This window comes from Vombatus ursinus, unplaced genomic scaffold (assembly GCF_900497805.2).
Source record: "Vombatus ursinus unplaced genomic scaffold, bare-nosed wombat genome assembly UNPS02014802.1, whole genome shotgun sequence".
Lineage (NCBI taxonomy): Eukaryota > Metazoa > Chordata > Mammalia > Diprotodontia > Vombatidae > Vombatus > Vombatus ursinus.
The window spans coordinates 5,314,698-5,341,960 of record NW_020954580.1 but is presented as its reverse complement, the minus strand read 5'-3'; the positions used below and the strand labels follow the sequence as shown (position 1 = coordinate 5,341,960).

Below are 27,263 nucleotides of genomic sequence, written 5' to 3'. Positions count from 1 at the left end.
TCAGTTAATAGGAAAAGTTAGGTCCCAAAGGACTAGAAAAAGCCTAAATGCTAGATAAGAAACATTCTGCAAACTTTACATGGTACACTGTCTGAGGCTTATAGGACATCCAGACCCAACCACACACATCTCCTTGTATACTGAGAAGATTAACTAAACTGGTCTGCGACACCCAATACTTATGACATACATTATGCTGCTACTCAGCTTGTAACATACTAATATTCAATTTCATCAGTGGGGAAATGACACCTGGGCATTTCCCCCTTGATTAGCCAAAGTCTAGCCCTGGACCACCATGCTAGTTTAGGTTCTTAATACCTGTTACTGGACTATTCAAACAGCTCATCCTAAGTTCGACCTCCTGTGTGAAGCCTTTTGTGATCTACTTGCTATCTACCACATTTAATTTGTATGGTACTTCAAGGGTAGAGTCTGGGGTAAATACTGTAATAGTTCTTGACCTCCTCCTCAAATTATCATGTATATACGTAGTTATCACCCCCCGGTTCAACATAAACTCCTTGAGGGTAGGAACTGGTTTTTTTGTCTTTGTAGTCTCAGTACCCAGCAGAGTGCCCTGCAAAAAGTAAGCACTTAATAAATGCTTCTTGGATGAGAAAAGATTGGAATTCACACAGCTGAATCATTAGGCTACACTGGCACTGGCCTAATAAGGATTTCCCACATGCATGGCATGAACTATGCAATAAAGGAGTAAAGTACTAAGTCTGAAAGGATCAGATGGCTGTTGCCAGAGCCCTTGTGAAGACTGCAAACACTTAGCTCTACTTTGGCCCAGTAAAACCATTCAACAAGAAGTTACTGACGTGAATCACCCGGCTTTGAACCTTGACTGAGTCAAAGCCAACTGAATCTGCAGAGATGGGCAGACTAGAACACTGTTGCCACTGCCCAGGAATCTCAGGGGAGGACACTCCTAGGGCCCATCAGCTCAAACACAAGAACATCTACCATGCACCACCACATAAACAGTATCCTTGTCACAGTGTTAAAGCTAAGGTTTTTAATCACTGTGTGAGAGATAAATGCCTTTTCAATGCCATGTGGTTGACATCTTTGTTGTGGTGCTATAATTTTCTGAACCCCTAATAAATGGTTTTGGGGGATTCAAATGTTAGTTTACTTGTTACTTCTGACAGTAAAAAACTAAAAAAAACTAAAGACATGGTGTCTCTTACCACCTATACCTGTCAAACTAAACCAGCTTCTTTGTGGGTGACTTTTTCAGAAAAAAAAAAGCTCTTTGATTCTTTTAGGCTTAAAAGTATCAGGAAGATCATAGTCCCTAATCAGTGACTGGGGAAGAGATAGGAAAGGGAAGCTATCTGGGGAGGAAGGAAATAGCAGAACTCCTACCTCTGTCACGACTTGCTCCAGGACAGCATTCTCATCAAATAGCTCTGTCTTCAATCGATCTGTAACCAGAAAAGAAAGAAAAAAGAAATGAGCCTAAGGATCCATACCTGTACAACAAAGAGCCAGATCCAGTCCTGTCTAGGATTATTTGTTCATTCATTCAATCAAAAATCTACTAGAAGCTCACTACACAATAAGAACTAAACCTTTTAAAAATACCTTGTGTATGGCACACAGTAACAGCAATATTATAATGACGATCAAATGAGAAGACTTATCTACTCTCATCAAGGCAATGAACCAAGACAATTCTGAAGGATTCATAATCAGAAATGCTGTCCACCTCTAGAGACTGAACTGATGAACTCTGAGTGAAAATTAAAGTATAACTTTTTCACTTTCTTTTTTTTTTTTGCAACATGGAAATATGCTTTGTATGATTTCCCATGTATAATTCACATCATATTGCCAGGCAGGTCACTTTACCTCTTTATGCCTCAATTTCCTTAACTTTAAAATGTGGTGTAATAAGAGTGTCTACCTCTCAGGGTTGCTGTGAGCATAAAATTTGTTTAAAAGCACTTTGCAAAGCAAAAGGAGTTATGATCATGCTCTTGGATTCCTTGTCCTATCACACTGCTTTTGAAAAATCCTAGTCATGGAATATTCCCATTATGCAACTCCTCCCCTACTACTCACAAGTTATTAAGTAAAAAAGAAGGCAATCCCACAACCATTCTGACTGGGTACATCACAAATTCATGCAATCCAGCCTCACCTGGGTCCTCACTGCATGCAGCAAGGCAGACCTTTTATTCCTGATTGATTCCTTATCTCATGCCCCACTGATGTTACTCCAAACCTCTTCTTTCCTCCGGAAGTCTACCCATTCCTCCCCCTCCCCCTCCCCCTATCAGCTGGGAACACCACCTCTTAATTTGCTGAAAACATTAAGGCCATTCATCATGTGTTCTTCTCTCATTCTCTTCATCACCAAACCACTTGACATCACCTCAAATTCACTCCTTTTGCCCAGTGTCTGACAAAGAGGTGGTTGTGCTCCTCGCCAAGGCCAATCCCTCTACATGTGCACTTGATCACATCTTTTCCCGTCTTCTTCAATAGAGTGCATCAATCCTGGAACCTTCAACTTTTGCCTGTCAAGTGGTTCCTTCACCATTGCCTTTAAACATGCCCAAATCTCTTCTGGCTTAAAAAAATCTTCACTAAACCCCACTACCCCCTCAAGCTATCATCCATGATCTCTTCTCCTTTTCTCAGATAAATTCCTTGAAAAAGTTGTCAACACTCTATACCTTTACTTCCTCAACCCTTTGCAATCTGGATTTTGACCTAATCACTCAATGAATACTGCTCTGTTCAAAGTTGCCAATCATCTCTTACTTGCCAAATGTGATAGTATTTTTTCCTTCCTAATTCTTCTTGACCTGTCTGTCTCATTTGACCCTGCTGATCATCCTCTTCTAGATACTCTTTCCTTTCCAGGTTTTCATGCCACTACTCTCTCTTGGTTCTAATCACTCTTCCTCTTCTACCATTCTGATCTTCTCTGTCTTCTCAGTCCCTTTTGCTGGATCATTATCCACATCAAGCCCCTTTGGGGGTATTTCCTGAGGTTCTGCCCTGGACCTCTTCTTTTCTCCTTCTATACAATCTCTCTCTCTCTCTCTGTGTGTGTGTGTGTGTGTAACCTCATCAGCTCCCATGCGTTTAACTTTCATTTCCATGCAGATAACTCTCCAACCTACAGATCTGGCCCCAGCTGTTCCCTCAAGCTTCAGTCTGTCTATTAGATATGTCACACTGGATGTCCTGGAGACACGTTTAACTCAACTTGTCTAAAACTGACCTCATTCTCTTTCTCCCAAACTTCCCTATTTGTTTCAAAGGCAACACCATCCTTCCAGTGTCGCAAGTTCATAATCTCTACATCATCCTTCATAGCTCACTCTCTCCACTCACTCCACATATCCAATCAGTCATTGAGTCTCACCATTTCTGCTTTCACAATCCATCACATCCAAACTTGTCTCCGCTCACACAGCTGCTGCCTTAGCTCAGATTCTCATCATCTCTCACTTAGATTAGTGCAAACAGCCTCCTACTTAGTCTCCCTGACTCAAATCTCTGCCATTTCGGACCATCCTCCACATTGCTGCCACAGTAACTTTCCTTAAGCATAGATCACAAGACTTCCCTACTCAACCACCACCACTGATTTCATCTTGCCTCTAGAATCAAATATAAACTCCTCTGATTGGCATTTAAATTCCTACAAAATATGCCCCAACCTACCTTTCCAGCCTTGTGGAACGTCATTCTCTCTCCCACACGCTGAGGCTCAGCAAAACTGGACTTCTCATAATGCCTCCAGCGTTTAGCACAATATCAAGCATATAGTAAGTGCTTAATAAATGTTTATTGATTGATTGATTCTTCCTCACTCATGACAATCCATTGCCCACCTCCATGACTTTGTACTGGTCACCTCCCATTCCTGGAATGCATTCTTTCCTTACCTCCAAGACCTCAGAAAGTCCTTCTCTTCCTTTAAGATACAGCTCAGACACTCTCTTCTGCAGGAATACCTTTACTGATCCCCCAACTACCTCTCTCAAATTATTTTGTATTTAACTTTTTGTGTATATGTGTGAATATATATATAATATATATAATATGTATTAACTTTATATTTATGCTGTATATATTTTTATATATACTTGTTGTCTCCCTCATTAGAATGTAAGCTCACTGCAAGTAGAGATTATTTCAGTAGCTGTGTTTCTATTTCTCAGATTCTAGCACACAATGTCTGACACACAGTATCACTTAATAAATATTTGATGATTAATTGATTTCTGCCCTCATGGAACTTACAGTCTAGATAGTAAAGGAAACACAAACAGATAACATGCACTATTACATGAGAAATGCATTAGATATGTATAAAACAAAATGCCTTATATGGTCTAAGGGGAAAAGGTCATTATTAAGAGAGGATCAGGCAGGGGCAGCTAGGTGGCGCAGTGGATAGAGCAGCAGCCCTGAAGTCAGGAGGACCTGAGTTCAAACCCGGCCTCAGACCAAACACTTGACACTTACTAGCAGTGTGAACCTGGACAAGTCACTTAACCCCAATTGCCAAAAAACAAAAAACAAACAAAAAAAACCCTACATATCCGCCCCAACTAGTCCCCTCTAACCTCGGCTCAGTACAGCTCCATTCTCTTGGTAGTCTTGGATTTCTGCATCCTTCAGCCGAAGCAAAGAAGTTAGCTCTCTCACCTGGCACTGCAGTACCAGACTCATGCCCATCAGAGGACGTATGAGATGCTGGAAAACCTTTGAAAAAGGAAATGTCAATCATTAAAAACTGTTTATATAACCCCCTCATGTACTATAATAAGAACATGAAGAACAGGCTAAAAGAGTAAAAATGATCTCCACTCACTCACTCACTTACATACAAATTCATTCAGTATTTATTAAGTGCTTGCTCTGTGCCAGGCAACAGGCGAGGTTCTTGACATGTAGAAACAAAAATGAAATAGTCCTTGCCTTCAAGGAGCTTACATTCCAGGGGGGGAAAAAACATATATAAGGGATAGATTTCATTAGTACAGGGAACTCCCAGGAGAGGAAATTCTCTCCACCCATACAGTTTGGCACCACCTCTGCAATTTATAATCTTCAAGAGTTGCCTAGGGCTAAGGAGGTAAGAAGCTACTCAGCTTCATGGCCAGTGTGTGTCCGAGGCCAGGGACATACAAGGACACATCTGTTAACATAACGTAAGGACAAAGTAATTTCACAGTACAGAATGCTAGCTACTGAGGGGATCATGAAGAGATTTCAGCAGGAGGTGACACTTGAGCTAAGCTTTTAAGAAAGCAATAGAGTAAGAGGCCAAAGTGGGCAAGTACATCCCAAGCCTGGGAACAAGTGAGGCAATGATGGAGAGAGGAAATGAAACACTAAACAAGCAACAGAGATGAGGTCACTGAGAAAGGAACCTAGAATGCATGAAGGGGAGTACAAAGGAATATGCCTAGAAAAGAAGTGTGGAGTTGGACTGTAAAGGATTTTAAATGCTCAAGAGAGAATTTCGTAATAGGAAGCCACAGGGACTTTTTGAGCTAGGCAGTGCCATGTTCAGACTCAGATGGTTTAGGAATATACACAGAAGTTTACCATCTCATAGGAGACACAAAATAGGCAAACAAGAAATCAACATAAATAGAATTACATTTATAATTATAAAAGTTATTGGAGTAACCATAGGAATTTTTCTGTTTTATTAAAGAAGGGGTAGAAACACTAAGGAAAAGTTTCCTAGAACTGATGGCCATAAGTTGTGATTTAAAGAGAAAGATTTTGTATGGTAAAGAAGAGTGGAGAGATTGAATCAAGAATTTGCAACAGCTTGAACAAAGGCTTAGAGGCCAAGAGTGAAAGAACAGGAGTGAGAGGAAGCATGAGAAAGTCACCCAGGCTAAAATGGACAGTGCTAGCTAGGATACAGTATGAAACAAGAAACATAAGAGGAAAATAGGTTGAGAACTTTGAAGAATATATTAGATCTAGATAATTATTAGGAACCATTTTAGCTTTGGTAGCAGCTCCAAGGTCCTTTGAGATCAAGGTTGATATCCTAATTTTTTCAATCTGTTCACATAAGGGCTGCAAAGCCTAAAGGTTGGTGGTCAATAGTTAAATCCTGTGCTAAAATAACCAGCTTGCCATCAAGAGATCAGCAGCCCTTCACAAGGCAGGGAAGGAAGATCTCTTAGGCCTAGAGATGTCAAGATATTGCTAGGGTATTTCTCTGATCTTTTGAATTTAATATGAAAATGTCCTACTAGCAAAGTATAATGGTTTCTTTCTCCAGTAGGAATTTCCCATTAGTCAATCAATAGTCTATTATCTTGCTTGGCTCTTGTCCCAGCTACTCCCGTAGAGGGGAGATGGGGAAAACCTAAGATGAGAAAAAGAGGGTTTTAGGGGAAAGTTAAGATGAAAGAAGGGAATCAGAGACTGGGATGTCTTTAAACTGCGCTATCCAATCTGTTCTGTGGATAAATTTAAATTAGGGTCAAAAACCCATACTCTATAAACCTCAACTACTCCTATGCTTTTTTTTTTTTTTGCATCTTCGACAATTTTTTTTAGTTTACTATTAGAAGTTTCTTCTGAAAAACATCAACCTTATAAAGAATTCATTAAAATTTATAAGTATAAGAGACAGCTTCTGAGTCACATGAGCAACAAAATAGAAGACTAGCCTTTTTCTCTGATCCCCAAGACCTCTTCAACGATTTCAAAACAGAAATTATGCATCAAACATAAAACAACTTCAGCTGTCTTCATGATCTAGGAAACTCAGAATCCAAAAGAAGATTAAAAAAAAAATTTAAAAACTTGAACGTCATGACACTCACTGACCCTGAGCTCACTCAGCACCCCTCCCCCATACTACTGGCAGTGAAGCTGCACTAATAGACCCAAGGACTGGCTTACAACAAAAGACAACTCCACACCTCAGCTCCTCGCATTCCCTCATTCCAGTGCCAGGGAATCCCCAGCACCAGGCTGCAGAAGTTTGCTTGGGCCTCTGACAGTGCTGTAGCCCTTCAGAGAAAATGCCTGCCTGGGGAGATGGGGATGGGGGCGGTGGGCAAGATGCCAACCCTATAGCACTAGTGATGCAAAGCTCTAAATTGCTAGTAGTGGGCCAGAGAACTGAAGAATACAGGGAGAGGGACAAGACACCAGGACAGGACACTGGCAGGGTATATGTAGGGGGTGGGGGGATGCAGCACTCCATTAAGCCTTAGGCAAAGAGTTCAGCATCCAGTTGGGGCCTGTTCTGTCCCCTAAAAGTCATCTGGGGCAGAGATCTAAGCTAGTGAAACATGAACTGCCTACTCTGGAAAAAGGCTGACATGCTTTGAGATCTAGCTCCCAAGGAAACTACCATTAGAGAGAACAGTTAGAAAGTGAACAATATGGGAAAATCAAAGGGGGAAAAGAGCCCTGAAATTACCAAAGATCTCAGGAAGAAGAAAACTCAAAGACTTTTAATATAAGCAGATAAATCAACAGGGAAAATATTAACAACAGAATGAAATGTGGCCTCCAGATCTAGCAAACAAGTTTAGCCATCTATGAATAAATACTGTTTAAAAAAAAAAAAGGAAAATGATCCAACATCTGATGATACAAAGGACCTTATGGACTATGCAAAGAACATGGAACCACAAAATATTGTTCCTGAGTGGTTCAAAAGAGAAATGAGAATTATGAGAGCAGAATTTATGACCTATACAGCAAAAATAATGTGCAGAATACAAAATTTGGAAACTGTGATGGCAAGTCTCATCAAAGAAACAAAAGAGAACTATAGATTGGGAATGCAAATACAGAGAAGTAAAGGACAAGCTTAAGGAAGAGAAGCAAAAAACAATAATGTTAAAAGAAAATATGTTCACTATCTAAGCAAAGCATACCATCTCAGAGATAAGATATGTAGAAACAATATAAGGATTTTGGGTCTCCCAGAACAACATGACAGGACTTTGAAAAAACCCTTAACACCATAATACAGGAAATAATATAGAACTTCTGAATGTAGAAAATGAAAGAATTCATAGACTACCTCCCACAGGGAAAAAAAAAAAACCAAGGCTGCAAACTCCGAGACACATAATGGTTAAATTTAACAATTCAACTGAGAATCAACAACAAGTTCTACAAACCATCAGGAGAAAGACATTCAAATACAAAGAAAAGGAAATTTGAATAAGTCAAGACTATTCTGTACCCATCAAAAATGTAGGAGGGAATGGAATAATGTGTTCAGAAAAGCAACGGAGCTAAGGATGCAGCACAGGGTGACTTACACCGCAAATCTGAATTTAACCATAAATGAAAAAAATATAGATGTTCAATAATAGAGGCATTTGAAACATTTTTAGAAAGAAATCAGAACTGAAGAGACAATCTGCTTCTCAAATACCCTCAAACAAGAGAAATGCAGGTAGAATGAAGAAATACAGCTATAGCAATGGAGTGACAGAAGAGAAAAGAAAAGACTTCTTTCTAAATGTACACAAGGAGACAGGTGTGAAGGCAGAAGACTGCGAGAAGTAACAGGGAAGAGGTGGGACAGGAGCATTATGGATAGATCCTGGTACCTTGCCTACAATCAATGTTTTGGGTTTTTTTTTTGGTTTTTTATGGGACTACATTACAACATGAGAGAGTACATAAAAGAGAGTACCTCAGGAGATGGGGAGTAGAACTCCTAGGGGCAACTGGTACCTGGGGGAGTAGAAGAGAATGATTTTGAGGTAAATGGGGAAAAACATAATCAATGGAGGGCATAGATCAGTTATGCTCTGCATAATCAGGGATGTGGTAGAGGAGAGGCCTTACCATGCACCAGGGTCCTTTCTAATCCCAGCAATAATTGGTACTGTTTGGGAGTGAGGCACAATGAGTAAGAAGAGGCCAGTGTACAAGTTCTACAAGGCACTGGCAGAAAGCACACTGAGGACAGAACTTAAAATGGATACCTTGAAAGTTCTGATTTCATGAGGAATACAGAGAAAAGAAAGAGACTAGATAAATACAGTTGTCATTAGTCATTACAGAAGAAACTTCGCAGAACAAATCCCCTCATTGAAAGGATTTATTCTGTAAAATCTTGGACTCAGTCAAAAAGCCACATTTGAGGACCTGGAAGGCCACATGTGGCCTCGAGGCCACAGGTTCCCCACCCCTGGTCTAGAGTAAACAGAAAAAGAGGATCAATAATGAAGAGAGTAAAAGAAATCTTTTTTGGAAGGGGGTACAAAAAATTAAAGTTAAAAAAATAATGAACAGGACTAGCTGAAAGGAAGGAGAGGAAGAGGGCATCTACTTGACTGAGAAGAAAAAAATGGGGAGGGGAAGAATTATATAACAGGTGAGAAAAAAAGAAATAATAAGCAAAACTCCAAGGTAAAAGGACAGAAAAGGGAAGGAAGGGATCGGGGTGACGGAAAGAGAGCCAGTGGGAACAGAACTTTTATAAAGATTAAGGTAAAGTAACTGGAGAAACTCTGTTTACAGCAGGAGTACTGTGTCTGTAATAGAAGAGGGGAGAAAATACTAATTTAGAAAAAAAAATATTAGAGACAAATGGAGGAAAATATAAAACTAACTCATAACTTTAAATGTGAATGAATTAAACAATCTGATAAAACAAATATGTGACAAATTAGATAAGAAAACAAAATCTTATGATCTGTGGCTTATAAGAAACACATTTAAAAAACAAAGACACATACAAAATAAAACTGAAGGGATAGAAAAATATTTACTTTGCAATGAATGAGTCCAAAAAAGCAGGAATTGCAATCATGCTGACAAAGCAAAAACAAACATTCAAAAAATAAAAAGGGATAAACAAAGAAATTATATCATGCTGAAAGGAACCATACACAACCAACCAATGTAAGTAATAAACTTACATGATCCAAATGCCTTAGCACCCAAATTCATAGAGGAAACATTATCTGAGCTACCAGAAAAGATAGGCATTAACATCATAGTGACAGGAAACTTCAATATCCCTCTCTCAGTTTTGGATAAGTCTAACAGGAAGATAAACAAAAGGAAAATATGGCAAAGAACAAATTGGGGAGTTAGGGTTAAAAGACATAGAGTGTCTAAAAGAGACAACAAAAAAATGTACATATTTCTCAGCTCCACATGGAAAAAAATGACCACTTACTAGGACTCAGAAACATGGTAAACAAATGTAAAAATGTAGAACTTGTTAAAATATGCTTTACTAACCACAACACAATAAAAATAGTTATTGGTTCAGGGACCACAAACAAAAGATACAGACCCAAATGAAGACTTAACAATGAAATCCTAAATAATAAATGGGTTAAATAGTAAATCACAGGAAAAATTAATAACTATTTAAAAGAAAATAATAAAAATAATACTGAACAAAGCATTAAAATTTCTAGGATACAGTTAAAGTAGTTGTCAGGGGAAAAATCATATCCTAACAAAAATACGTTAATAAAACAGAAAAAGAGAGGATTAATGAACTGAATATGCATTACAAAATTAGAGTGCCAATAAATAAACAAACCTAAGATAAGGACAAAAGAGGAAAGATTAAAAATTAGAGGGTAAATAAATTGGAAATAAAAAATCCATAGAAATTATTAATAAAAATAATAGTTGGTTCTTTGAAAAGACTAATAAAATTTATAAACCCTTAGCTAATCTGATTAAAGAGAGCAGAAAATCAAATCAACAAAATAGCAAATGAACAAGGTGAAATCACAGCAAAACCAGATGAAAAAGAAAAAATAATTACAACTATGTTCACAAAACTCAGGACACAAAAGAAATAAAGGAATACCTTCAAAAATTCTCAAACTATCAGAAGATCAGAGAAAAATCTTAAATAACCCAATCTTAGAAAAGGAAATAGATCTAGCTGTAAAGGAACTACCAAAGGAAAAAACTCCTGTTACTGATAGATTCACAGGAGCATTCTTTTAAACTTTTAAAAGACAGTTAGTATCCATACTTTGCAAATTATTCTCAGAAACTGTCACAGAAAGAACGCTACCAGAATCCTTTATGAGACAAAGAAAATACTAATACCTAAACCAGGGAAACATAAAACACAGAAAGAAAACCATAGGTCAACATTATTAATTAACACTGACTCAGAAATTTTAAACAAAATCCTGTCAAATGGATTACAGTGATTTATCTAAGAAATCATTCATTATGACCAAGTGGGATTTATACCAGGGATATATGTGGATGGTTCAACATTAGGAAAACAAAATCAATACAATTAATCACATTAAAAACCAAAACATCCAAAACCACGTAATTATCTCAATAGATGCAGAAAAAGCCTTTGACCAAGTACAACATTCTGTTATGCTTAAAAACTCTCCAAAGTATAGGCATAAAAAGATCTTCTTTAATTTCATAAAAAGCATCCACCTAAAATCAAAATCTAGTATCATATGCAATAGGGATACACTAGAAACTTTTCCAGTAAATATGAGAGTGAAGCAAAGATGCTCACTCTCTCCTCTATTGCTTGATATAGTTCTAGAAATGCTAACATAGCAAAAAGACAAGAGAAAGAAATTAAAGGCATAAACATAAAGAGAGGATACATTATCCTTATTTGCTGATGATATGATGATTTATTTAGAGAATCAGTAAAGATACTTAGATGATCAATGCCTTCAACAAAGTTGAGGCTACAAGTTGAATCCTCAAAAATCCATAGCATCTCTATATAATATTAACCAAACACAAGAAGCAATAACAGAAAAGGAACTTTCATTCTAAATAACTACAAAATACATAAAATAACTAGGGCTAGACCACCCAAAGCACACAAAAGACTTGCACAGATTTAGTTATAAAGTGCTTCTTAAAGAAAAAAAAGAACAACTCAAATAGCCAGAGGAATATTCAGTGCTCATGGCTAGGCTGTGTCAATATAAAAATGACAATACTATCAAAATTAATTTACATTATTAATTCTATACCAATCAAATTGCCAAGGGGATACTTTCTAGAATTAGATAAAATAATAGCAAAATTCTTTTGGAAAAGCAAAAGCTCTAGAATATCAAAGGAAATGATGAAAAAAGAAGTAGGGACAAAGGGAGAATAGCACTTCTAGATCTCTAACTATATCATACAGCAGCAGTCATCAAAATCATCTGGTACTGGCAATAAAAGAGAGTTAGATTAATGGAAAAGACTAGACAAGGGAGAATCTGAAACAACAGAACTCAATGACCTAGTGTTTGATAAAGTGGAAACTGAAATTACCTAAGAAAAAATCCCTTATTGGGTAAAAACTGTTGGGAAAACTGGAAGGAAGTCTACCAGAAATTAGGCTTATGTCAACAGATCTTACATCATATTCCACAATATAGTCTAAATGGATAAACAACCTTAATATGAAAGATCATATTATTTTTAAAAATTAGAAGAGAAACAGATTATATACCTCTCATAACTACAGGTAGGAAATGTATTCTTAACCAAACAAGAGACAGAGGCAATTACAAAAGATGAAATAGATAACTTTGATAATCTGAAACTGAAAAGCTTCTGCACAGACGAAAGTAACTCACCTTGGATAAGACAGGAAGTGGTCAAATGGAAAAAATTCTTTGTATCAAATCTCTGATAAGGGTTTGGTATCCCATATATATAAGCAATAAATATACATAAGACTAATAGCCATTCCCCATTAGATAAGTGGTCAAAGGATAGGAAACAAAATTTTCAAAAGAAAAATAAAATACTAGCTAAATGATTACAACAATATATTACAAAGATTATGCAATATGACCAAATGGTATTAATACCAGGAATGCAGGGATGGTTTAACATAAGGAAAACTATTAACATAATTGATTATATCAATAACAAAAGTTTAAAAAATGATTATATCAATAGATGCAGAAAAAGCTTTTGATAAAGAACAACACCCATTTCTATTAAAAACACTAGAAAGTACTGGCATAAATGGATTTTTCCTTAAATTGATAAAAAGCATTTATCTAAAACCATCAGCAAGTATTATTTGTAATGGAGATAAGCTAGAAGTCTTCACAGTAAGATACAGTATGAAACAAGGATGTCTACTGTCACCAATATTAAAAGAAATCGAAGAAATCAGAATGTGGAATGAGGTAACAAAATTATCTCTTTTTGAAGATGATATACTTGGAAAATCCCAAAGACCCTACTAAAAATTTAGTTGAAACAATAATTTTAGCAAAGTAGCAGGACAGAAAATAAATCCACATAAATCATCAGCATTCCTATATATCACAAACAAAATCCTGCAAGAAGAGATAGCAAGAGATATCCCATTTAAAATAACTCTGGACAACATAAAATACCTGGGAGTACACCTGCCAAAACAATCCCAAGAACGATATAAACAAAATTATTTTAAAAAACTTTTTATACAAATAAACTCAGATTTAAATAATTGAAGAAATATTAATTGCCCATGGACAGACAGGGCCAATATAATAAAAATGACAATTTTACCTAAACTAATTTATATATTCAATGCCATTCCAATTACCAAAAATTATTTTACTGAATTAGAAAAAAATAATAACAAAATTCATTTGGAAGAATAAAAAATCAAGCATATCAAAGGAACTAATGAAAAAATGTAAAGGAAGGAGGTTTAGCAGTACCAGATCTTAACTAAGGCAGTAATTATCCAAACTATCTGGTACTGGCTAAGAAATAGAAATGTAGACAAATGGAACAGAGTAGACATCTAATTTACAACAGCAAATAAATATAGTAACTTTGAATGTGACAAGTGTAAAGACTTAAGATTTTGGGATAAGAATTCTTTATTTAGTAAAAATTGTTGGGAAAACAGGAAAGCAATATGGCAGAAACTGGGCATAGACCAATATCTTACACCATTTACTACGATAAGGTCAAAATGGATACATAACCTAAATATAAAGAGAGACATATGGAATATATTACTTATCAGACTTATGGACCAGTCAACAATTTATGAATAAACAAGAGATAGTAGAGTGAGATGTAAAATGGACTCAATCACATTAAATTAAAAAGGTTTTGTACAAATAAAACAAATGTAGCCAAGATCAGAAGGAAAGCAGAAAATTGAGAAAAAAATTTTATAGACAAATTCTCAGATAAAGGTCTCATCTCAAATACATAAAGAACTTTGTAAAATCTATAAGAATACAAGTCATTCCCCAGTTGATAAATGGTCAAAGGATATGAACAGGCAGTTTTCCAATGAAGAAATCAAAACCATTTATAGTCATGTGAAAAAATAGTCTAAATCATTATTGATTAGAGAAAAGCATATTAAAACAACCTTGAGATATCACTTTTGCCTCCTATCAGATTGGCCAAAATGACTGAAGGGGAAAGTGACAAATGTTGGAGAGGATGTGGAAAAATTGGGACACTAATTCATTGCTGGTGGCATTATGAACTGATCCAATCATTTTGGAGTGCAATCTGGAATTATGCCCAAAGAGTTATTAAAGTGACCTTTTGACCCAGCAATACCACTACTAGGTCTATTTCCAAAGATGATTAGGGAAAAAGGAAAAGAACTTATATGTTCTAAAATATTTATAGTAGCTCTCTTTGTGGTGGCAATGAACTGGGATGCCCAACTACTGGGGAATGGCTGAACAAGTTGTGGTATATGGAATCATGGAATACCACTATGCTATAAGAAATGATGAGCTCGATGATCTTAGGAAAACATAGATAGACTTGCACAAACAAAATAACGAAGAGCAAAATGAGCAGAACCAAGAGAACATTGTATAAATAACAGCAGTATTGTTTTAAGAACAACTTTGAGGGACAGCTAGGTGGTACAGTGGATACAGCATTGACCCTGGAGTGAAGAGGACCTGAGTTCAAATCCAGCCCCAGACACTTGACACTAGCTGTGTGACCCTGGGCAAGTCACTTAACCCCACTGCCTAGCAAAAAAAAAAAAAAACAAAAACACAAAGAACAACTTTGAGCAAATAAGTAATTTTGACTACTATAAATACCAAATTAACTACAAGGGACATATAAAAGAAGATGCTATCTGCATCCACAGAAAGAAATGATAAACAGAAGTATGTATAGAATGATTTTATATACATACATATTTGTGTCTAACAGTAGCCATTTCTAGGGTGGGGGGGACAGGAAAGAAAAAAAAATTGCAAAGCATTCACAACCACACGGAAGAATGGTCCAAATCACTAAGAAACGAACAGAAACGAAAATCAAAACAACCCTGAGGTCTCACATCATACCAACAAAATGGCAAAAATGACCAAAAAAAAGTCCATAGTCAATGTTGAAGGGTTATGGAATGACAGGCATGCTAATACATCATTGGTAGCGCTTTGTAATGGTACAATCATTTTGGAAAGCAATTTGTAATTATGCCAATAAAGAGACTAAAATGTCCATGCTCTTTGAACCAGAGACTCTATTATTGGGCTTATATACCAAGAAGTAATCAGTAAAAATGAAGTCCCCATATACTCCAAAATATTTATAGCAGTACTTTTTGTAATAGCTAAGAATTGGAAACAAAGTAGATTCCCATCAATTGAGAAATGGCTAAACAAATTGTGGTATGTGAATGTAATGGAATACTGTGGTGCTGTAAGAAATGATGTGTGTGATGAATAGAGATGCGTGGAAAGATCTGTTTCATTCTTCATTTTTGAAGAGGACCAATGACATCACAGGCTGTTGTCATGACTTGTGCATGAATTGGATTTAAGTGAGGCAGAGTTGCACAAAGTCACCTTCCTGAGTCATCAAAGTTCAGTGGCAGGTTAAGACGATCGGCAATGACCCGGATGCAGTGGATGACCTTCACATCTTCGATGTCTGACCAACCTTACTTGAGCACTCCACAACTTCATGCTTCAGCCACTTTCATGGACACTAGAACAAACTGTTCTCATCTGACCATTCCAACAGGGGTCTTCACATGCTTGGGGTAGACATCCTCCTAATCACCAACAGTTTTGAGGCCTGTCAGTTACCCTCAACCTGGTTTAGCCCATTTGCCAAGAGGGTTTACCAGGATGTGGCTGCTGCACATGCTACAGCTTCTTGGAGCCACTGGTGAGAGCTGGGTGAAAGTGGACATCAAAGGCAGACAAGCCCTCCTACCAGAGGTGCTAGTCCTCCTAGCACACAGCGAAGGAAGCAGAGCCAAGAAAACAATACACGTAATAAGTACAACAATGCAGAAGAACAACTACACACCAGAAAAAAAACAAAAGTAAATGTGATAAAGTTATAAAGATCAAGCAGGACTTGAATGAAGATATATGAGAGGATACCCCTTTCCTGGAGGTGGTGAGCTCACAGGTGGTACACATTACGTGTTTTCAGACTTTTTCCAGTGCCCTGATCATTTGTACTGATTGCTTTTTTCTCTCTAAAAAATACTGTTATAGGGGATGGCTCTCTGGAAGAGGGAAGGGAAAAAATACTTGGAATAACTATGTTGATGTAAGAAAAAGAAGATGTCAATAAAAATTTATTTTTAAAAAAGGATAAGAGCCATTCCCCAATTGATAAATGGTCAAAGGATATGAACAGGAAGTTTCCTCTCTTTTTTTTAATAGCTTTAAGACACTTTAATTGTTTGTGATTACTAGTGCACTGACAAACATTTATTAATCAACAGGCATTCATGAAGTCCCTACTATGTGCCAGATACTGCTATACTTATAAGCTCTGGACATTTTTTAATAGTATTTTTTTCCAATTATACATAAAGATAATTTTTAGCGTTCATTTTTACAAGATTTTGAGTTCCCAATTTTTCTCCCTCCCTCCCTGCTCTCCCCTCTTCCTAAAATGGTAAGCAATTTGACATAAGTTTTATATGTGCAATCATGTAAAATATATTTCCATATTTTAGTCACAGTTAAGAAAGAAGAAACAGATAAAAAGAGGAAAAAAAGTAAGTGAGAATAGCATGCTTCGACCGTCATTCAGAGTCCGTCAGTTCTTTCTCTGGAGGTGGAGAGCGTTTTTCCATCATGAATCCTTCAGAACTGTCTTGGACCATTGCATTGCTAAGAAGAGCCAGGTCATTCATAGCTGATCATCACACAATGTTGCTGTTATCGTGTACAATGTTCTCCTGGTTCTGCTCATTTCACTTTGCATTGTGAATAGGTAGTTTTCAAAGGAAGAAATCTAAGCTATCTATAGTCATATTAAAAAAAATGCTTCAAGTCACCAACAATTAGAGAAATGAAAAGTTAAAGCAACTCCGAGAGTATATCAGATTAGCAAAATTAATATGAAATAAAAATTACAAATGCTAGAGAGGCTGCAGAAAATAAGCACATTAATGCACTTTTGGTGGAGATGTGTATTGATTCAAATTTTCTGGAAAGCAATTTATCCAAAGCACTATTCTGGAAAGCATAATATCCAAAAAATTTGCTAAACTGTACATATCCTTTGACTCGGCAATACTACTAATAGACTTATACTCTCAAAGAAAAGTTTTTTAAAAGAGAAAAGGATGCATATGTACAAAAATACTTATAGCAGCTCTTTTGTAGTAGAAAATGCACCAAACTAGATCCATCTTCCACTTTAAAGGAGAGGGCAGCTTGGAATATAATATTCTGAAAAGCAAAATATAAAAGACATATAATCAAGGATAACCTATCTGGCAAAACTAAGTATAATTCTCCAGGGGAAAAATTGGGCCTTAATAGAATAGAGGATTTCCAAACATCCTCGATAAAAAAGCCAGAAGGGGAAAGATATTTTGAAATAGAAATATAGGTGCCAAAAGAAACATAGAAAGGTATACATGTGTGTTCAATTGGAAAGGAATGTGTAGGGATGGAACTTTTTGCATGTTAAGAAGGGGATAAAAAACAAATGTCTTCCCAGAACTTTAACATCTTTAAAATTAAGATGACAGGGGGCCTATGGGTGGTTTTGTTCTATTTTCATGGTCTCCTTAGACCAAAGACAAAAATGGGAGGGATGGGGGTCTATATTGGGAAAGAAACGAGGAAGAAGAAAGGGAAGTAAATCACTATGACATTAGAAAGATGAATAAAATGAAAAATATATAATCATAGAAAAAGAAGTGAGAGGAATGGGTATCCCATGAACTTCACTTTCATCTGAACCAGGTAAAAATGTTTGAACCCAATTACATACACCCACATGTAGACACATTGAGATTTTGATATTGAAATACATTAAACTTAAAAGGAAAATAGGAGGGAACAGAATCAAGATAGGGAAAATGGGGGTTAAAGAAGGAGGGCAGGATAGGTAGGGAAGAGTCACAAGAAAAACAAACTAAATGTTAGAGAAAAGAATGTGAAGGGGGGATTAAAAGGAAAGAAAAAAAGAGTAAAACCCTGACATCAGGAGCCAGGTGAAGGGACAAGAAGAGCTGCAACACTGGGGAAACAGGCAGTTACATTTATAGATCACATACTTTGGGCAGACTTCCTCTCTTTTACTACCTTTTTATTTGTAAGGTGGTGGGAAGTGGGAAGTTTACAAAAACTGATCATGTGTTGGAGCATAAGAGAAGAAAAAAGTACAGGAGGACAGGATGAAGAGAAGCACACATTTAACAAACATAACCATGAACGTGAATGGAATAAACTCATGATAGAATGGAAGATGTTGGCAGAAGAGACTTGAAAATTGACTCTGACGATATGTTGTTTACAAGGAACACTTAAACAAGAAGAATAACACAGTTAAAATGAGGGGCCTGAGCAAAATCTACTATACTTCAGCTAAACCCAAAAAAGGAATGTAAACAACTCATGTAAATATAGACAGCAAAAAGAGATAACCAGGAAAACTAGATTATGCTGGAAAGCATTATACATAGTAAATTAATATCAATCCTTAATACATACTTCTAACAGGATAATATCTAAACACTTAAAGAAAGATTTCATCAAAATGAAGGAAGAAATGTGTAATACAATTATAATAGAAGGGGACCTTAATTAACCTTAATTAACCACTTTCAGAGCTAGATAAATCTAACAAAAGATACACAAGAGAGAAGTTAAGGACCTGAAGAAAATGTTAGAAAAATTAGAGATCAAAAAAATTTTTAAAAATAAAAAGAAAAATTAGAGATGAGATAGATCCCTGGAAATTACTGAAATAGAAAAGAATTTACATACTGTCACCTGTACATAGCACTTTTACAAAAACTGATCATGTATTGGAGCATAAAGACCTCTCAAAAAATGTAGAAGGGCAGAAAAACTACATATGATTTACTGATCACAGTGCAATAAAAATTATATTCAATAAAGTCTCATAAAGAGAAATAAAAGATAATGGGAGACTAACACAATTCTAAAGAACTAGCAGGTCAAAGTAAAAATTGTAGAAACAATAAAAAAAACTTCATCAAAGAAAATAACAAATGTATCAAGACTTAAAGGATGCAGCTAAAACAGTTCTGATGGGAAATTTTAAATTTCCAAATGCTTTCATTAACAAAGGAGAGACAGAACAAATTATTCAATCAGGCATGCAACTAAAGCTTTTTCCCCCCACATTTATGCAATTCTTGTTTATTTGCTATTTACCATTCACACTCCAAAAGCCAGATTTTGTTCAGTAGACTGTGCGGTATTATACATGATTATCTTGTACTGAGGAAGACTGAGGAAGAAAAAAATTTAAGAATTATTGGACCTCCTGAAATCTACGACCAAAAAAAGAAATCATAAAAGTGGGGCAGGTAGGTGGTGTTGTGGATAGAGCACAGGTCCCAGAGTCAGGAGGGCCTAAGTTCAAATCCAGCCTCAGACACTTGACACGCACTAGCTGCGTGACCTTGGGCAAATCACTTAACCCCAACTGCCTCAAAAGAAAGGAAAAAAAAAAGAAATCATAAAAGAAAACTGCCCAGATCTCTTGGAACCAGAGGGCAAAGTAAAAATACAAATAATCCACCAGTCACCTCCTAAAACCCCAAAATGAAAACTCCCAGGATTACCTTAGCCAAATCTTTTCAAATCAAAGAAAAAAATACTTTAAGCAGCCAGAAAGAAAGAATTCAGATAGTGAGCAGAATGAGATTGAGATATCATTCACTTTTTGCCATATGCATCCAATATTTAGAGATGGAGAGGCATTACCAAATCAGCCTACAGAAAGTCTTGGCTCTTCACAGTTTTTGCACTGGAAGACGTTTGAATTAATCTTTGCTTGACTGGAGGGGAGAAAGAGGAAAAAGGAGAAAAAGGTGATGTTTTCTATATCTACACTAAAATAGTTATCTAGGGCTATACGACTAGAGTGAAAGTTCTAGTAAGCCTTACCAAACCAGAAAGTCTTCAAGTATGGGACCAATTCTATACTGGGTTTTTCTTAACAGGACCACTTGGGAGAGGTTCCTCACCAGGTTGGCTGTATGTGATAAATTTTTAAGCAATGGGAACACTCAAAAATCATCTATTTAAGTCACAGAGTGATTACAATTTGTATTGGTATTGGGAAACACCACACTGTATTATTAAAGTACTGAATTAAGTAAACTTTTCTGTTCTTTATCATGGCATTCCTTGGCCCAAGTTAGGATGGATACCAAGGATACCTGGAGTATGGTCATATTTGTCCTGTCATGTCTAGTGCCACTGAAGTGCGAGGACTGAGGCAGAGTACCAGGTGGGGAACTTGAGGCCTTGAGGCCACACGTGGCCTTTTGACTGAGTCCAAGTTTTTACAGAACAAATCCTTTCATTAAGGGGATATGTTCTGTGAAGTTTGGATTCAGTCAAAGGGCCTCACTTGAGGACCCAGGGGGCCACATGCAGCCTCGAAGCCACAGGTTCTCCACTCCTGGTAGGGAGAACAAGCCAATTACCAATGGATGCCCATACAGTGAGCTATTGGCTACTTGCCTGAAGCTTCCTCCCAACGACTTGGCCTTCCCCTGGAGGTATGCCTCTCTGTATTCTGCCTCTTTGTCTTTGGCCTCTGACAAAGAAGGTTTAGGAGAGGTGGGAAGTCTGGGAAGACAACACTGCAGAGTACAGAGGACGTCCAGAAAACAGAAGAAAGGAAAAGTCAAGTCCCTAAGTGTTCCTTCCTCTTTCCAGTCATTTTGTCTATAACAGTAAATGTTCGTTAAGCTGAACTGAACCAAATTTGGCAAGCGTAAAAAATGTTGAAGTGATACCTCCAACAAGCTGCTGGCATTGCTGACAGGCTTCTTCCTACTGCCCTTGTCCTTCTGACTGCCCCTTATGCAGTTCTGAAGTGGAAGAAGTCTCTTACTGTAGTTTCACATTGGATTTCTTGATCATTATTCGGTCTAGTGCAAATTTCAGGGTTTCACTGGAGTAGCTATGTGGAAGCTGGGCAGTCTGCCTTCACTCAGGCAGCCGTCTTGGCAGAAGTCTACTGAGTTTGTATTTTAAGCATTCTATTCAGCTGTAATATTTTATCAGGAATGCTTGGAAGTCCTCAATTTCATTAAAAGTCCATTCCCTACCCCTATCCCTGCCCCAAACAGTGACTTCTTTCACTTTAGAAATGCACTACAGGTTAGTCAGAAGGACAAGGGAAGTGGGGAAGAACCTGCCAACAACACTAACCCCATGACAGGAAAGCCTCCCAGCAGAGATGAACAGGATCACTTGTAGCCTGCGAGGCTATGTGTCCAGAGGCAGTAAGAGGAAAGGATTCCCTGAGAAAGTCCAAGAGTGGTCAGAAAGCCCCAGCATGAGATTATTGGAAGTACTAGAGATTGGCTGCAGTAGTCAATGACTAGAATAGCATTTCAGGAGACAATGACCAGAGTAGCACAGCAGTACTCAGCCCAGGACAGCTTAGGTCCAGAAGCATCTTGAGAGAAGGCCCTAAAAATCCAGCATTCTTAACGTCAAAGATCTAGCAAGGTCTAACCTCCAGAGGCTGATGTTAGCAGAGGAACCCGGGGTCCCATGGCAAAACTAATCAGGGCCAACCACTCCACCCCAAAAGGACAACTCTAGCCAAAATCACAGTAGGTGGAGAAGCTCAGCCCTGACACAAAGCCCCATTTCAGGAACTATATGCTGTTAGAGATGAATAAATCAAAGAACACATCAAACAGTACGAAAAAGTATTGTTTATCTAGAGATTCCCAAAAAGAAAGAATTTTTAAAACTCTGTAACAACTCCAAGTAGAGACTCATAAGAAAAAAAAAATACTGTCCACAAAGACTACATCTAACCCTAGGAGAAATGAAACGAGATTAAAAAATGAAATGGAATAAGATCTCTGGAGAAAAGAATAGGAAGGAAGACAAATAGTTTAGAAAAGAGAGTGATGCACTTTACCCAAGAAATGGACTCTCTGAAAACAAAACCAAACCAAATAGTAATCAATGACTCCATGAGACAGCAAGATACACTACAGCAAAATCAAAAGACTGAAAAAACACAAGAAAAGTCAAGATATCTAATATCAAAAACAACTGAACTCAAAAACACACTAAGTGGAGATAATTTAAGAATCACCAGAGGACTTCTGGATCATGTGATCAACCAGCTAGAGGACTAGATATTTTCTCTGATCTCCACAACCTCTCAGACCTCTCCAAAACAGAAATTACAAGCCAAAGATAAAGCACCTTTAGCTGTCTCTACGGTCTAGGACTCTCAGAATCCAAAAGAAGTTAAAAACAAACAAACAAAAACAAACCTAAACTGATGCCTACCCTGAGCTCACCCAGTGTCCTCTCCCTCATCACCTCTCACATTACTGACATCAAGGTTATACCAACTGACCCAAGGAGCCAACACATGGCCTTGCAACCAAATCCAACCCAACAATACTACCAGTCACACAGGGGATACAGTTAGGAAGACCTCAGTTGAAATCCAGCTTCAGACTGAGGCTGAGTGGTAGGGATGCTTGTGAGAGGGGTCACCCAGCTCATAAATGTCTGAGGCTAGATCTCAAGCCCCGTGCTCTGGCCCCTGAAACACCTTCTTATCCTTCAGTGAGGTTGTGACCTCACTGATGTGCACAGCCTTTTCACTGGTGCAGATTGCCATCTGTGAACTTTCATCCCACATCATTCATGTTTGTGTTGCTTCACTAATTTTCCACAGAGTGGCTGCCCAGCATGCTGGAGGCCTTCCTCTAAGTCTTGTTACATTTTGAGGATGCCATTAGAGGCAGCTGGTGGTACAGTGGAGAGAGATCTGTGGTCAGGGAGACCTGAGCTTAAATCCGGTCTTAGACACTTGCTCACTGTGTGACCCTCGGCAAGTCACTTAAATCTCTGTCTTCCTCAGTTTCCTCATTTGTAAAATGGGAATATTAGCTGCACCTACCTCCCAGGGTTGTTACAAGGATCAAATGAGATAATATTTGTAAAAAGTACTTAGAACAGTACTTGGCACATAGTAGTTGCTATATAAATGATTATTCCCTTCTCTTCCCCCCAACAGAAAAGGATAGAACATTTCTGTGTGCCTAGCCATGTGTTCAGTGTTATGACACTGAATTTAGTTTAGTGCCTGACACATAGTAGGTACTCTATAAATGTTAGCTACTATTAGCTGCTTTAAGATGTGCAAGAGAAGAATCTGATCTGAAAGCACATCCCCTAGAAAGGAGGAAGAATGGGATGAAACATATTCCTTATGAAGGAGTACACGAGAAGAGGACACACACACATAGGAAGAGCTGGAGGGGTAGGCATTAGATGACCCTCATTTTGATCTAAACTGGACAACGAAGGGTTGAGCACATGGACAATGTCTGGTGTAAAAATACATCAAACTCAACAGGAGGAAACAAGCAGTGATGGGGGGAGGAGAGGTATAAGAAGGATAATACTGGGAAGGGAACAGTCACAAGGAAAACAACCTTCCTGATCCTAAACTGGGAACTGAAAGGGAGGATCTTTCTGAGAAACCTGAGTAGTGTGCACTAACTCAGAGTGAAGTGAATAAAACCAGAATGATTTATACAAGGACAGCCACATTGTAAAACAAAACCAAACAAAACCACCTTTAGAAGACTTAAGAACAAAATAAATAAACTGTATGTCTAGATGAAAAAGAAAGACGTAAGAACTCTACCAGTGGAATGGTGAACTGTGTCTCTAGAGGACCCATGAGAAAGCATTTACTCACCTCCTGACAGAAATGATGAATACAGGGTACAGAAAGAGACATACTTTAAAATTTTTATTTTTTTTTAATTAACAAAAACATTTCTCCCCCCCCCCATTAAAAAAACAACACTTTAATACATAGGTATAGTAAAAGCAAAATCAATTACCTCACTTGGCCACATCCAAAAATGCACGTCTCCACTGGTACCCGAGATCCATCACCTCTATTAGGAGGCAAACAGCCTGTCATATCAAGCATCACCTGGAATTACGGCTGGACACCATGTTGAATGGAGTTCTTAAGTCTTTCAAAGTTGTTTGTTTTTACAATGTTGTTACTGTATAATACCTAGTTCTGAGTATTTTCACTTTGCATTAGTTCACATGAATCTTTCCAGGTTTCTCTAAAATTACTTCCATATTTCTTAAGGAGCAATAGTATTCCATGGGGCAGCTAGGTGGCTCAGTGCATAGAGTGTATGGCCCAGAGTCAGGAAGACTCATCTTCCTGAGTTCAAATCTGGCCTCAGACACTTACTAGCTGTGTGACCCTGGGCAAGTCACTTAACCTTGCCTGCCTCAATTTCCTCATCTGTAAAATGAACTGGAGAAGGAAATGGCAAACCACTCCAGCATCTTTGCCACAAAAACCCCAAATTAAGTCACAAAGAGTCAGACACAACTAAACAATAATAGAATTCTATTATTTTCACGTACTATAATTTGTTCAGTCATTCCCTAAGTTAATGGATACCCCCTTCCAGTTCTTTGTCACCGCAAGAAGAGCCGCTATAAATATTTTTGCACATAATGGGTCCTTTTCCTCTTGATCTGATTTCTATGAAGTGAAGGTCTAGAAGAGATATTGCTGGGTCAAAGGATATGCACAGTTTAGAAACCATGAGGGCAGAGCTCCAAACTGCCTTCCATTAAACCAATCATAGCTCCACCAGCAGGGTATTAATGTACTTATTTCACCACAGTCTCTCCCCTCCCACACCTGAGACATATTTTTGTGTTGATTCCTGTGGCTTGACTCTATTTATTACAATGATCAAAATTATCTTTCTCTCTGTTTTTAATTAGGAAGCGAGTTGGGGGCATTAATACAGAGTCAATGTAATATTTTTTAAATGCACAGAAGAGAACAGAAAGAAGTTAGGGAGGAAGCAAAGGCAAGAACCCCAAAGTTTCTAAACTATATAAAAAATTAAAATCAAAAGGGTAACAGGCAAGAAAAATGAGAGAGGTTAAGAGTCACAAATGAAACAAATCTTAATTTTGAAGGAAACTGGAAACTAAGAGAGTTGCCTATCAATTAGGAAATCACTAAAAAAATTATGGAATATTATTATGCTCTGAGACATGACAGGGATGGTTTCAGAGAAACCTGGAAAAAAATGTATGAACTGATGCAGATCAAAGTGAGAACAACCATAAGAACAATTTATACAACAATAACATTATGAAGAAAAACAGCTTTGGAAAGACTTAAGAAATTTACCTGATGAAATGATCTATAAAGACTACAGAGGGGGCAGCTAGGTGGCGCAGTGGATAGAGCACCGGCCCTGGAGTCAGGAGGACCTGAGTTCAAATCTGAACTCAGATACTTAACACTTACTAGCTGTGTGACCTTGGGCAAGTCACTTAACCCCATTGCCTAGCCAAAAAAAAAAAGACTATAGAGGACCAATGATGAAGCACTGGAGAAAAGTTTGATTGTCAAGGTGCAGAAAGAGGCATGATTTTTTTGGTTATTGTTCTGTTGTTTCAATTGCGTCTGACTCTGTGTGACCCCATTTAGGGTTTTCTTGGCAAAGATGCTGGAGTGGTTTGCCATTTCCTTCTCCAGCTCATTTTAACTGATGAGCAAAATGACACAGGCTGGATTAAGTGACTTGCCCAGCGTCACAGAGCTAGGAAGTGTCTGAGGCCAGATCTGAACTCAAGATGAGTCTTTCTGACTCCAGGCCCAGCACTCTATCCACTTGTGCCGCCTAGTGGCCCCTAGGCATTTTTAGACTTGGTCAAAGTATGGATTTGTTTGCTTGGCTATGCCTATCAGCGTGTCATAAGGGTTTTGTTTTTCCTCTTTCTTCCAATGGAGAGGAGGACTTGGGAGGAGGGGCTCACAATAGTATTGTCCAAAAAAAAAGGTCATAAGGTCATTTAAGCATTTCTTAAAGTGCACAGAAAGAAACAGAAGGAAGTTCAGAAGGAAACACAAATGAGCAGGACAACTTTGAAAATACAATACTAAATTTCCTCAATTTATTGCATACTTAAAAAAGAAAAGTAAGCTATACATCAGTGATGTCAAGCTCAAACAGAAATGGACCCCTATGGTCAACGTGACTTAGAAAACTACAAACTAACATTATCTGTCATGTTGTATTTTTATTTATTTTGTTTAAGATTGCCCAATTACATTTTAACTCCCACTGGGGAGTTCTGTGAGCAGCTATGAGTCTGACACCTCTGCTGTACATAATAGAGATCTATAGCTTCATGCAAAATCCTCATCATCTGCTCTATCTTGTATGTAAAAACGCTAACTTGTTAAGTTCAGAGTAATTTTCTTAAAAACTGAAAAGAGCCTACATTTTATCAGAAAGGCAACACGGACTTGCAGGAGTTTGCTGAATAAAGGAGTGGGGTGGTCAGACCTGCACTTAAGGAAAATCCCTTTTACAGCAACATAGAGATGAGTCAGGAAGAACAAGGAGGAAAAAATTACAATATATGCAATAAATAAAACAGAAGTAATGAGAACCTGAACTAGGATGGTAGCTAGATGACAGACACTGTTAGGATAGAAACGACAAGATACAGCAACTGAATGGATACACGGGATAAAGGCGAGGGAGAACTCAAAGATGACGCTAAAGTTGCAAACCCCAGTGATTCAAAGGACAAGAATGCCTTTAACGGAAATAGGGAAGTTCAGAAGAGGGGAGGGAAAAAATGTTCTCCAAGGGTTCAGCTGGGTCACAGAAGGTTTCTTACAGAACATTTAAATGAACAAATAATTTTCTATTGATAATAAGTTCTCCAAAAGCTCCTTTTAGAAAATGACACGGTATTAATTGCATTGCACTTCAGAACACTATA

General features: G+C 37.6%; 1 protein-coding gene across 4 annotated transcripts in view; it reads right to left on the bottom strand.

Moving 5' to 3' along the window:
* The window catches only part of NHEJ1 (non-homologous end joining factor 1), a 113,229-nt gene that overhangs the window by 69,564 nt on the left and 16,402 nt on the right, over window positions 1–27,263 (bottom strand). For all 4 annotated transcript variants that reach the window (XM_027873580.1, XM_027873581.1, XM_027873577.1 and 1 more), the window contains exons 4-5: window positions 4,605–4,743; window positions 1,381–1,439 (exon numbers count right to left, since the gene is read on the bottom strand). In XM_027873580.1, coding sequence (XP_027729381.1) covers window positions 1,381–1,439; window positions 4,605–4,743 — 198 coding nt within the window. The remainder of the gene's footprint in view (window positions 1–1,380; window positions 1,440–4,604; window positions 4,744–27,263) is intronic.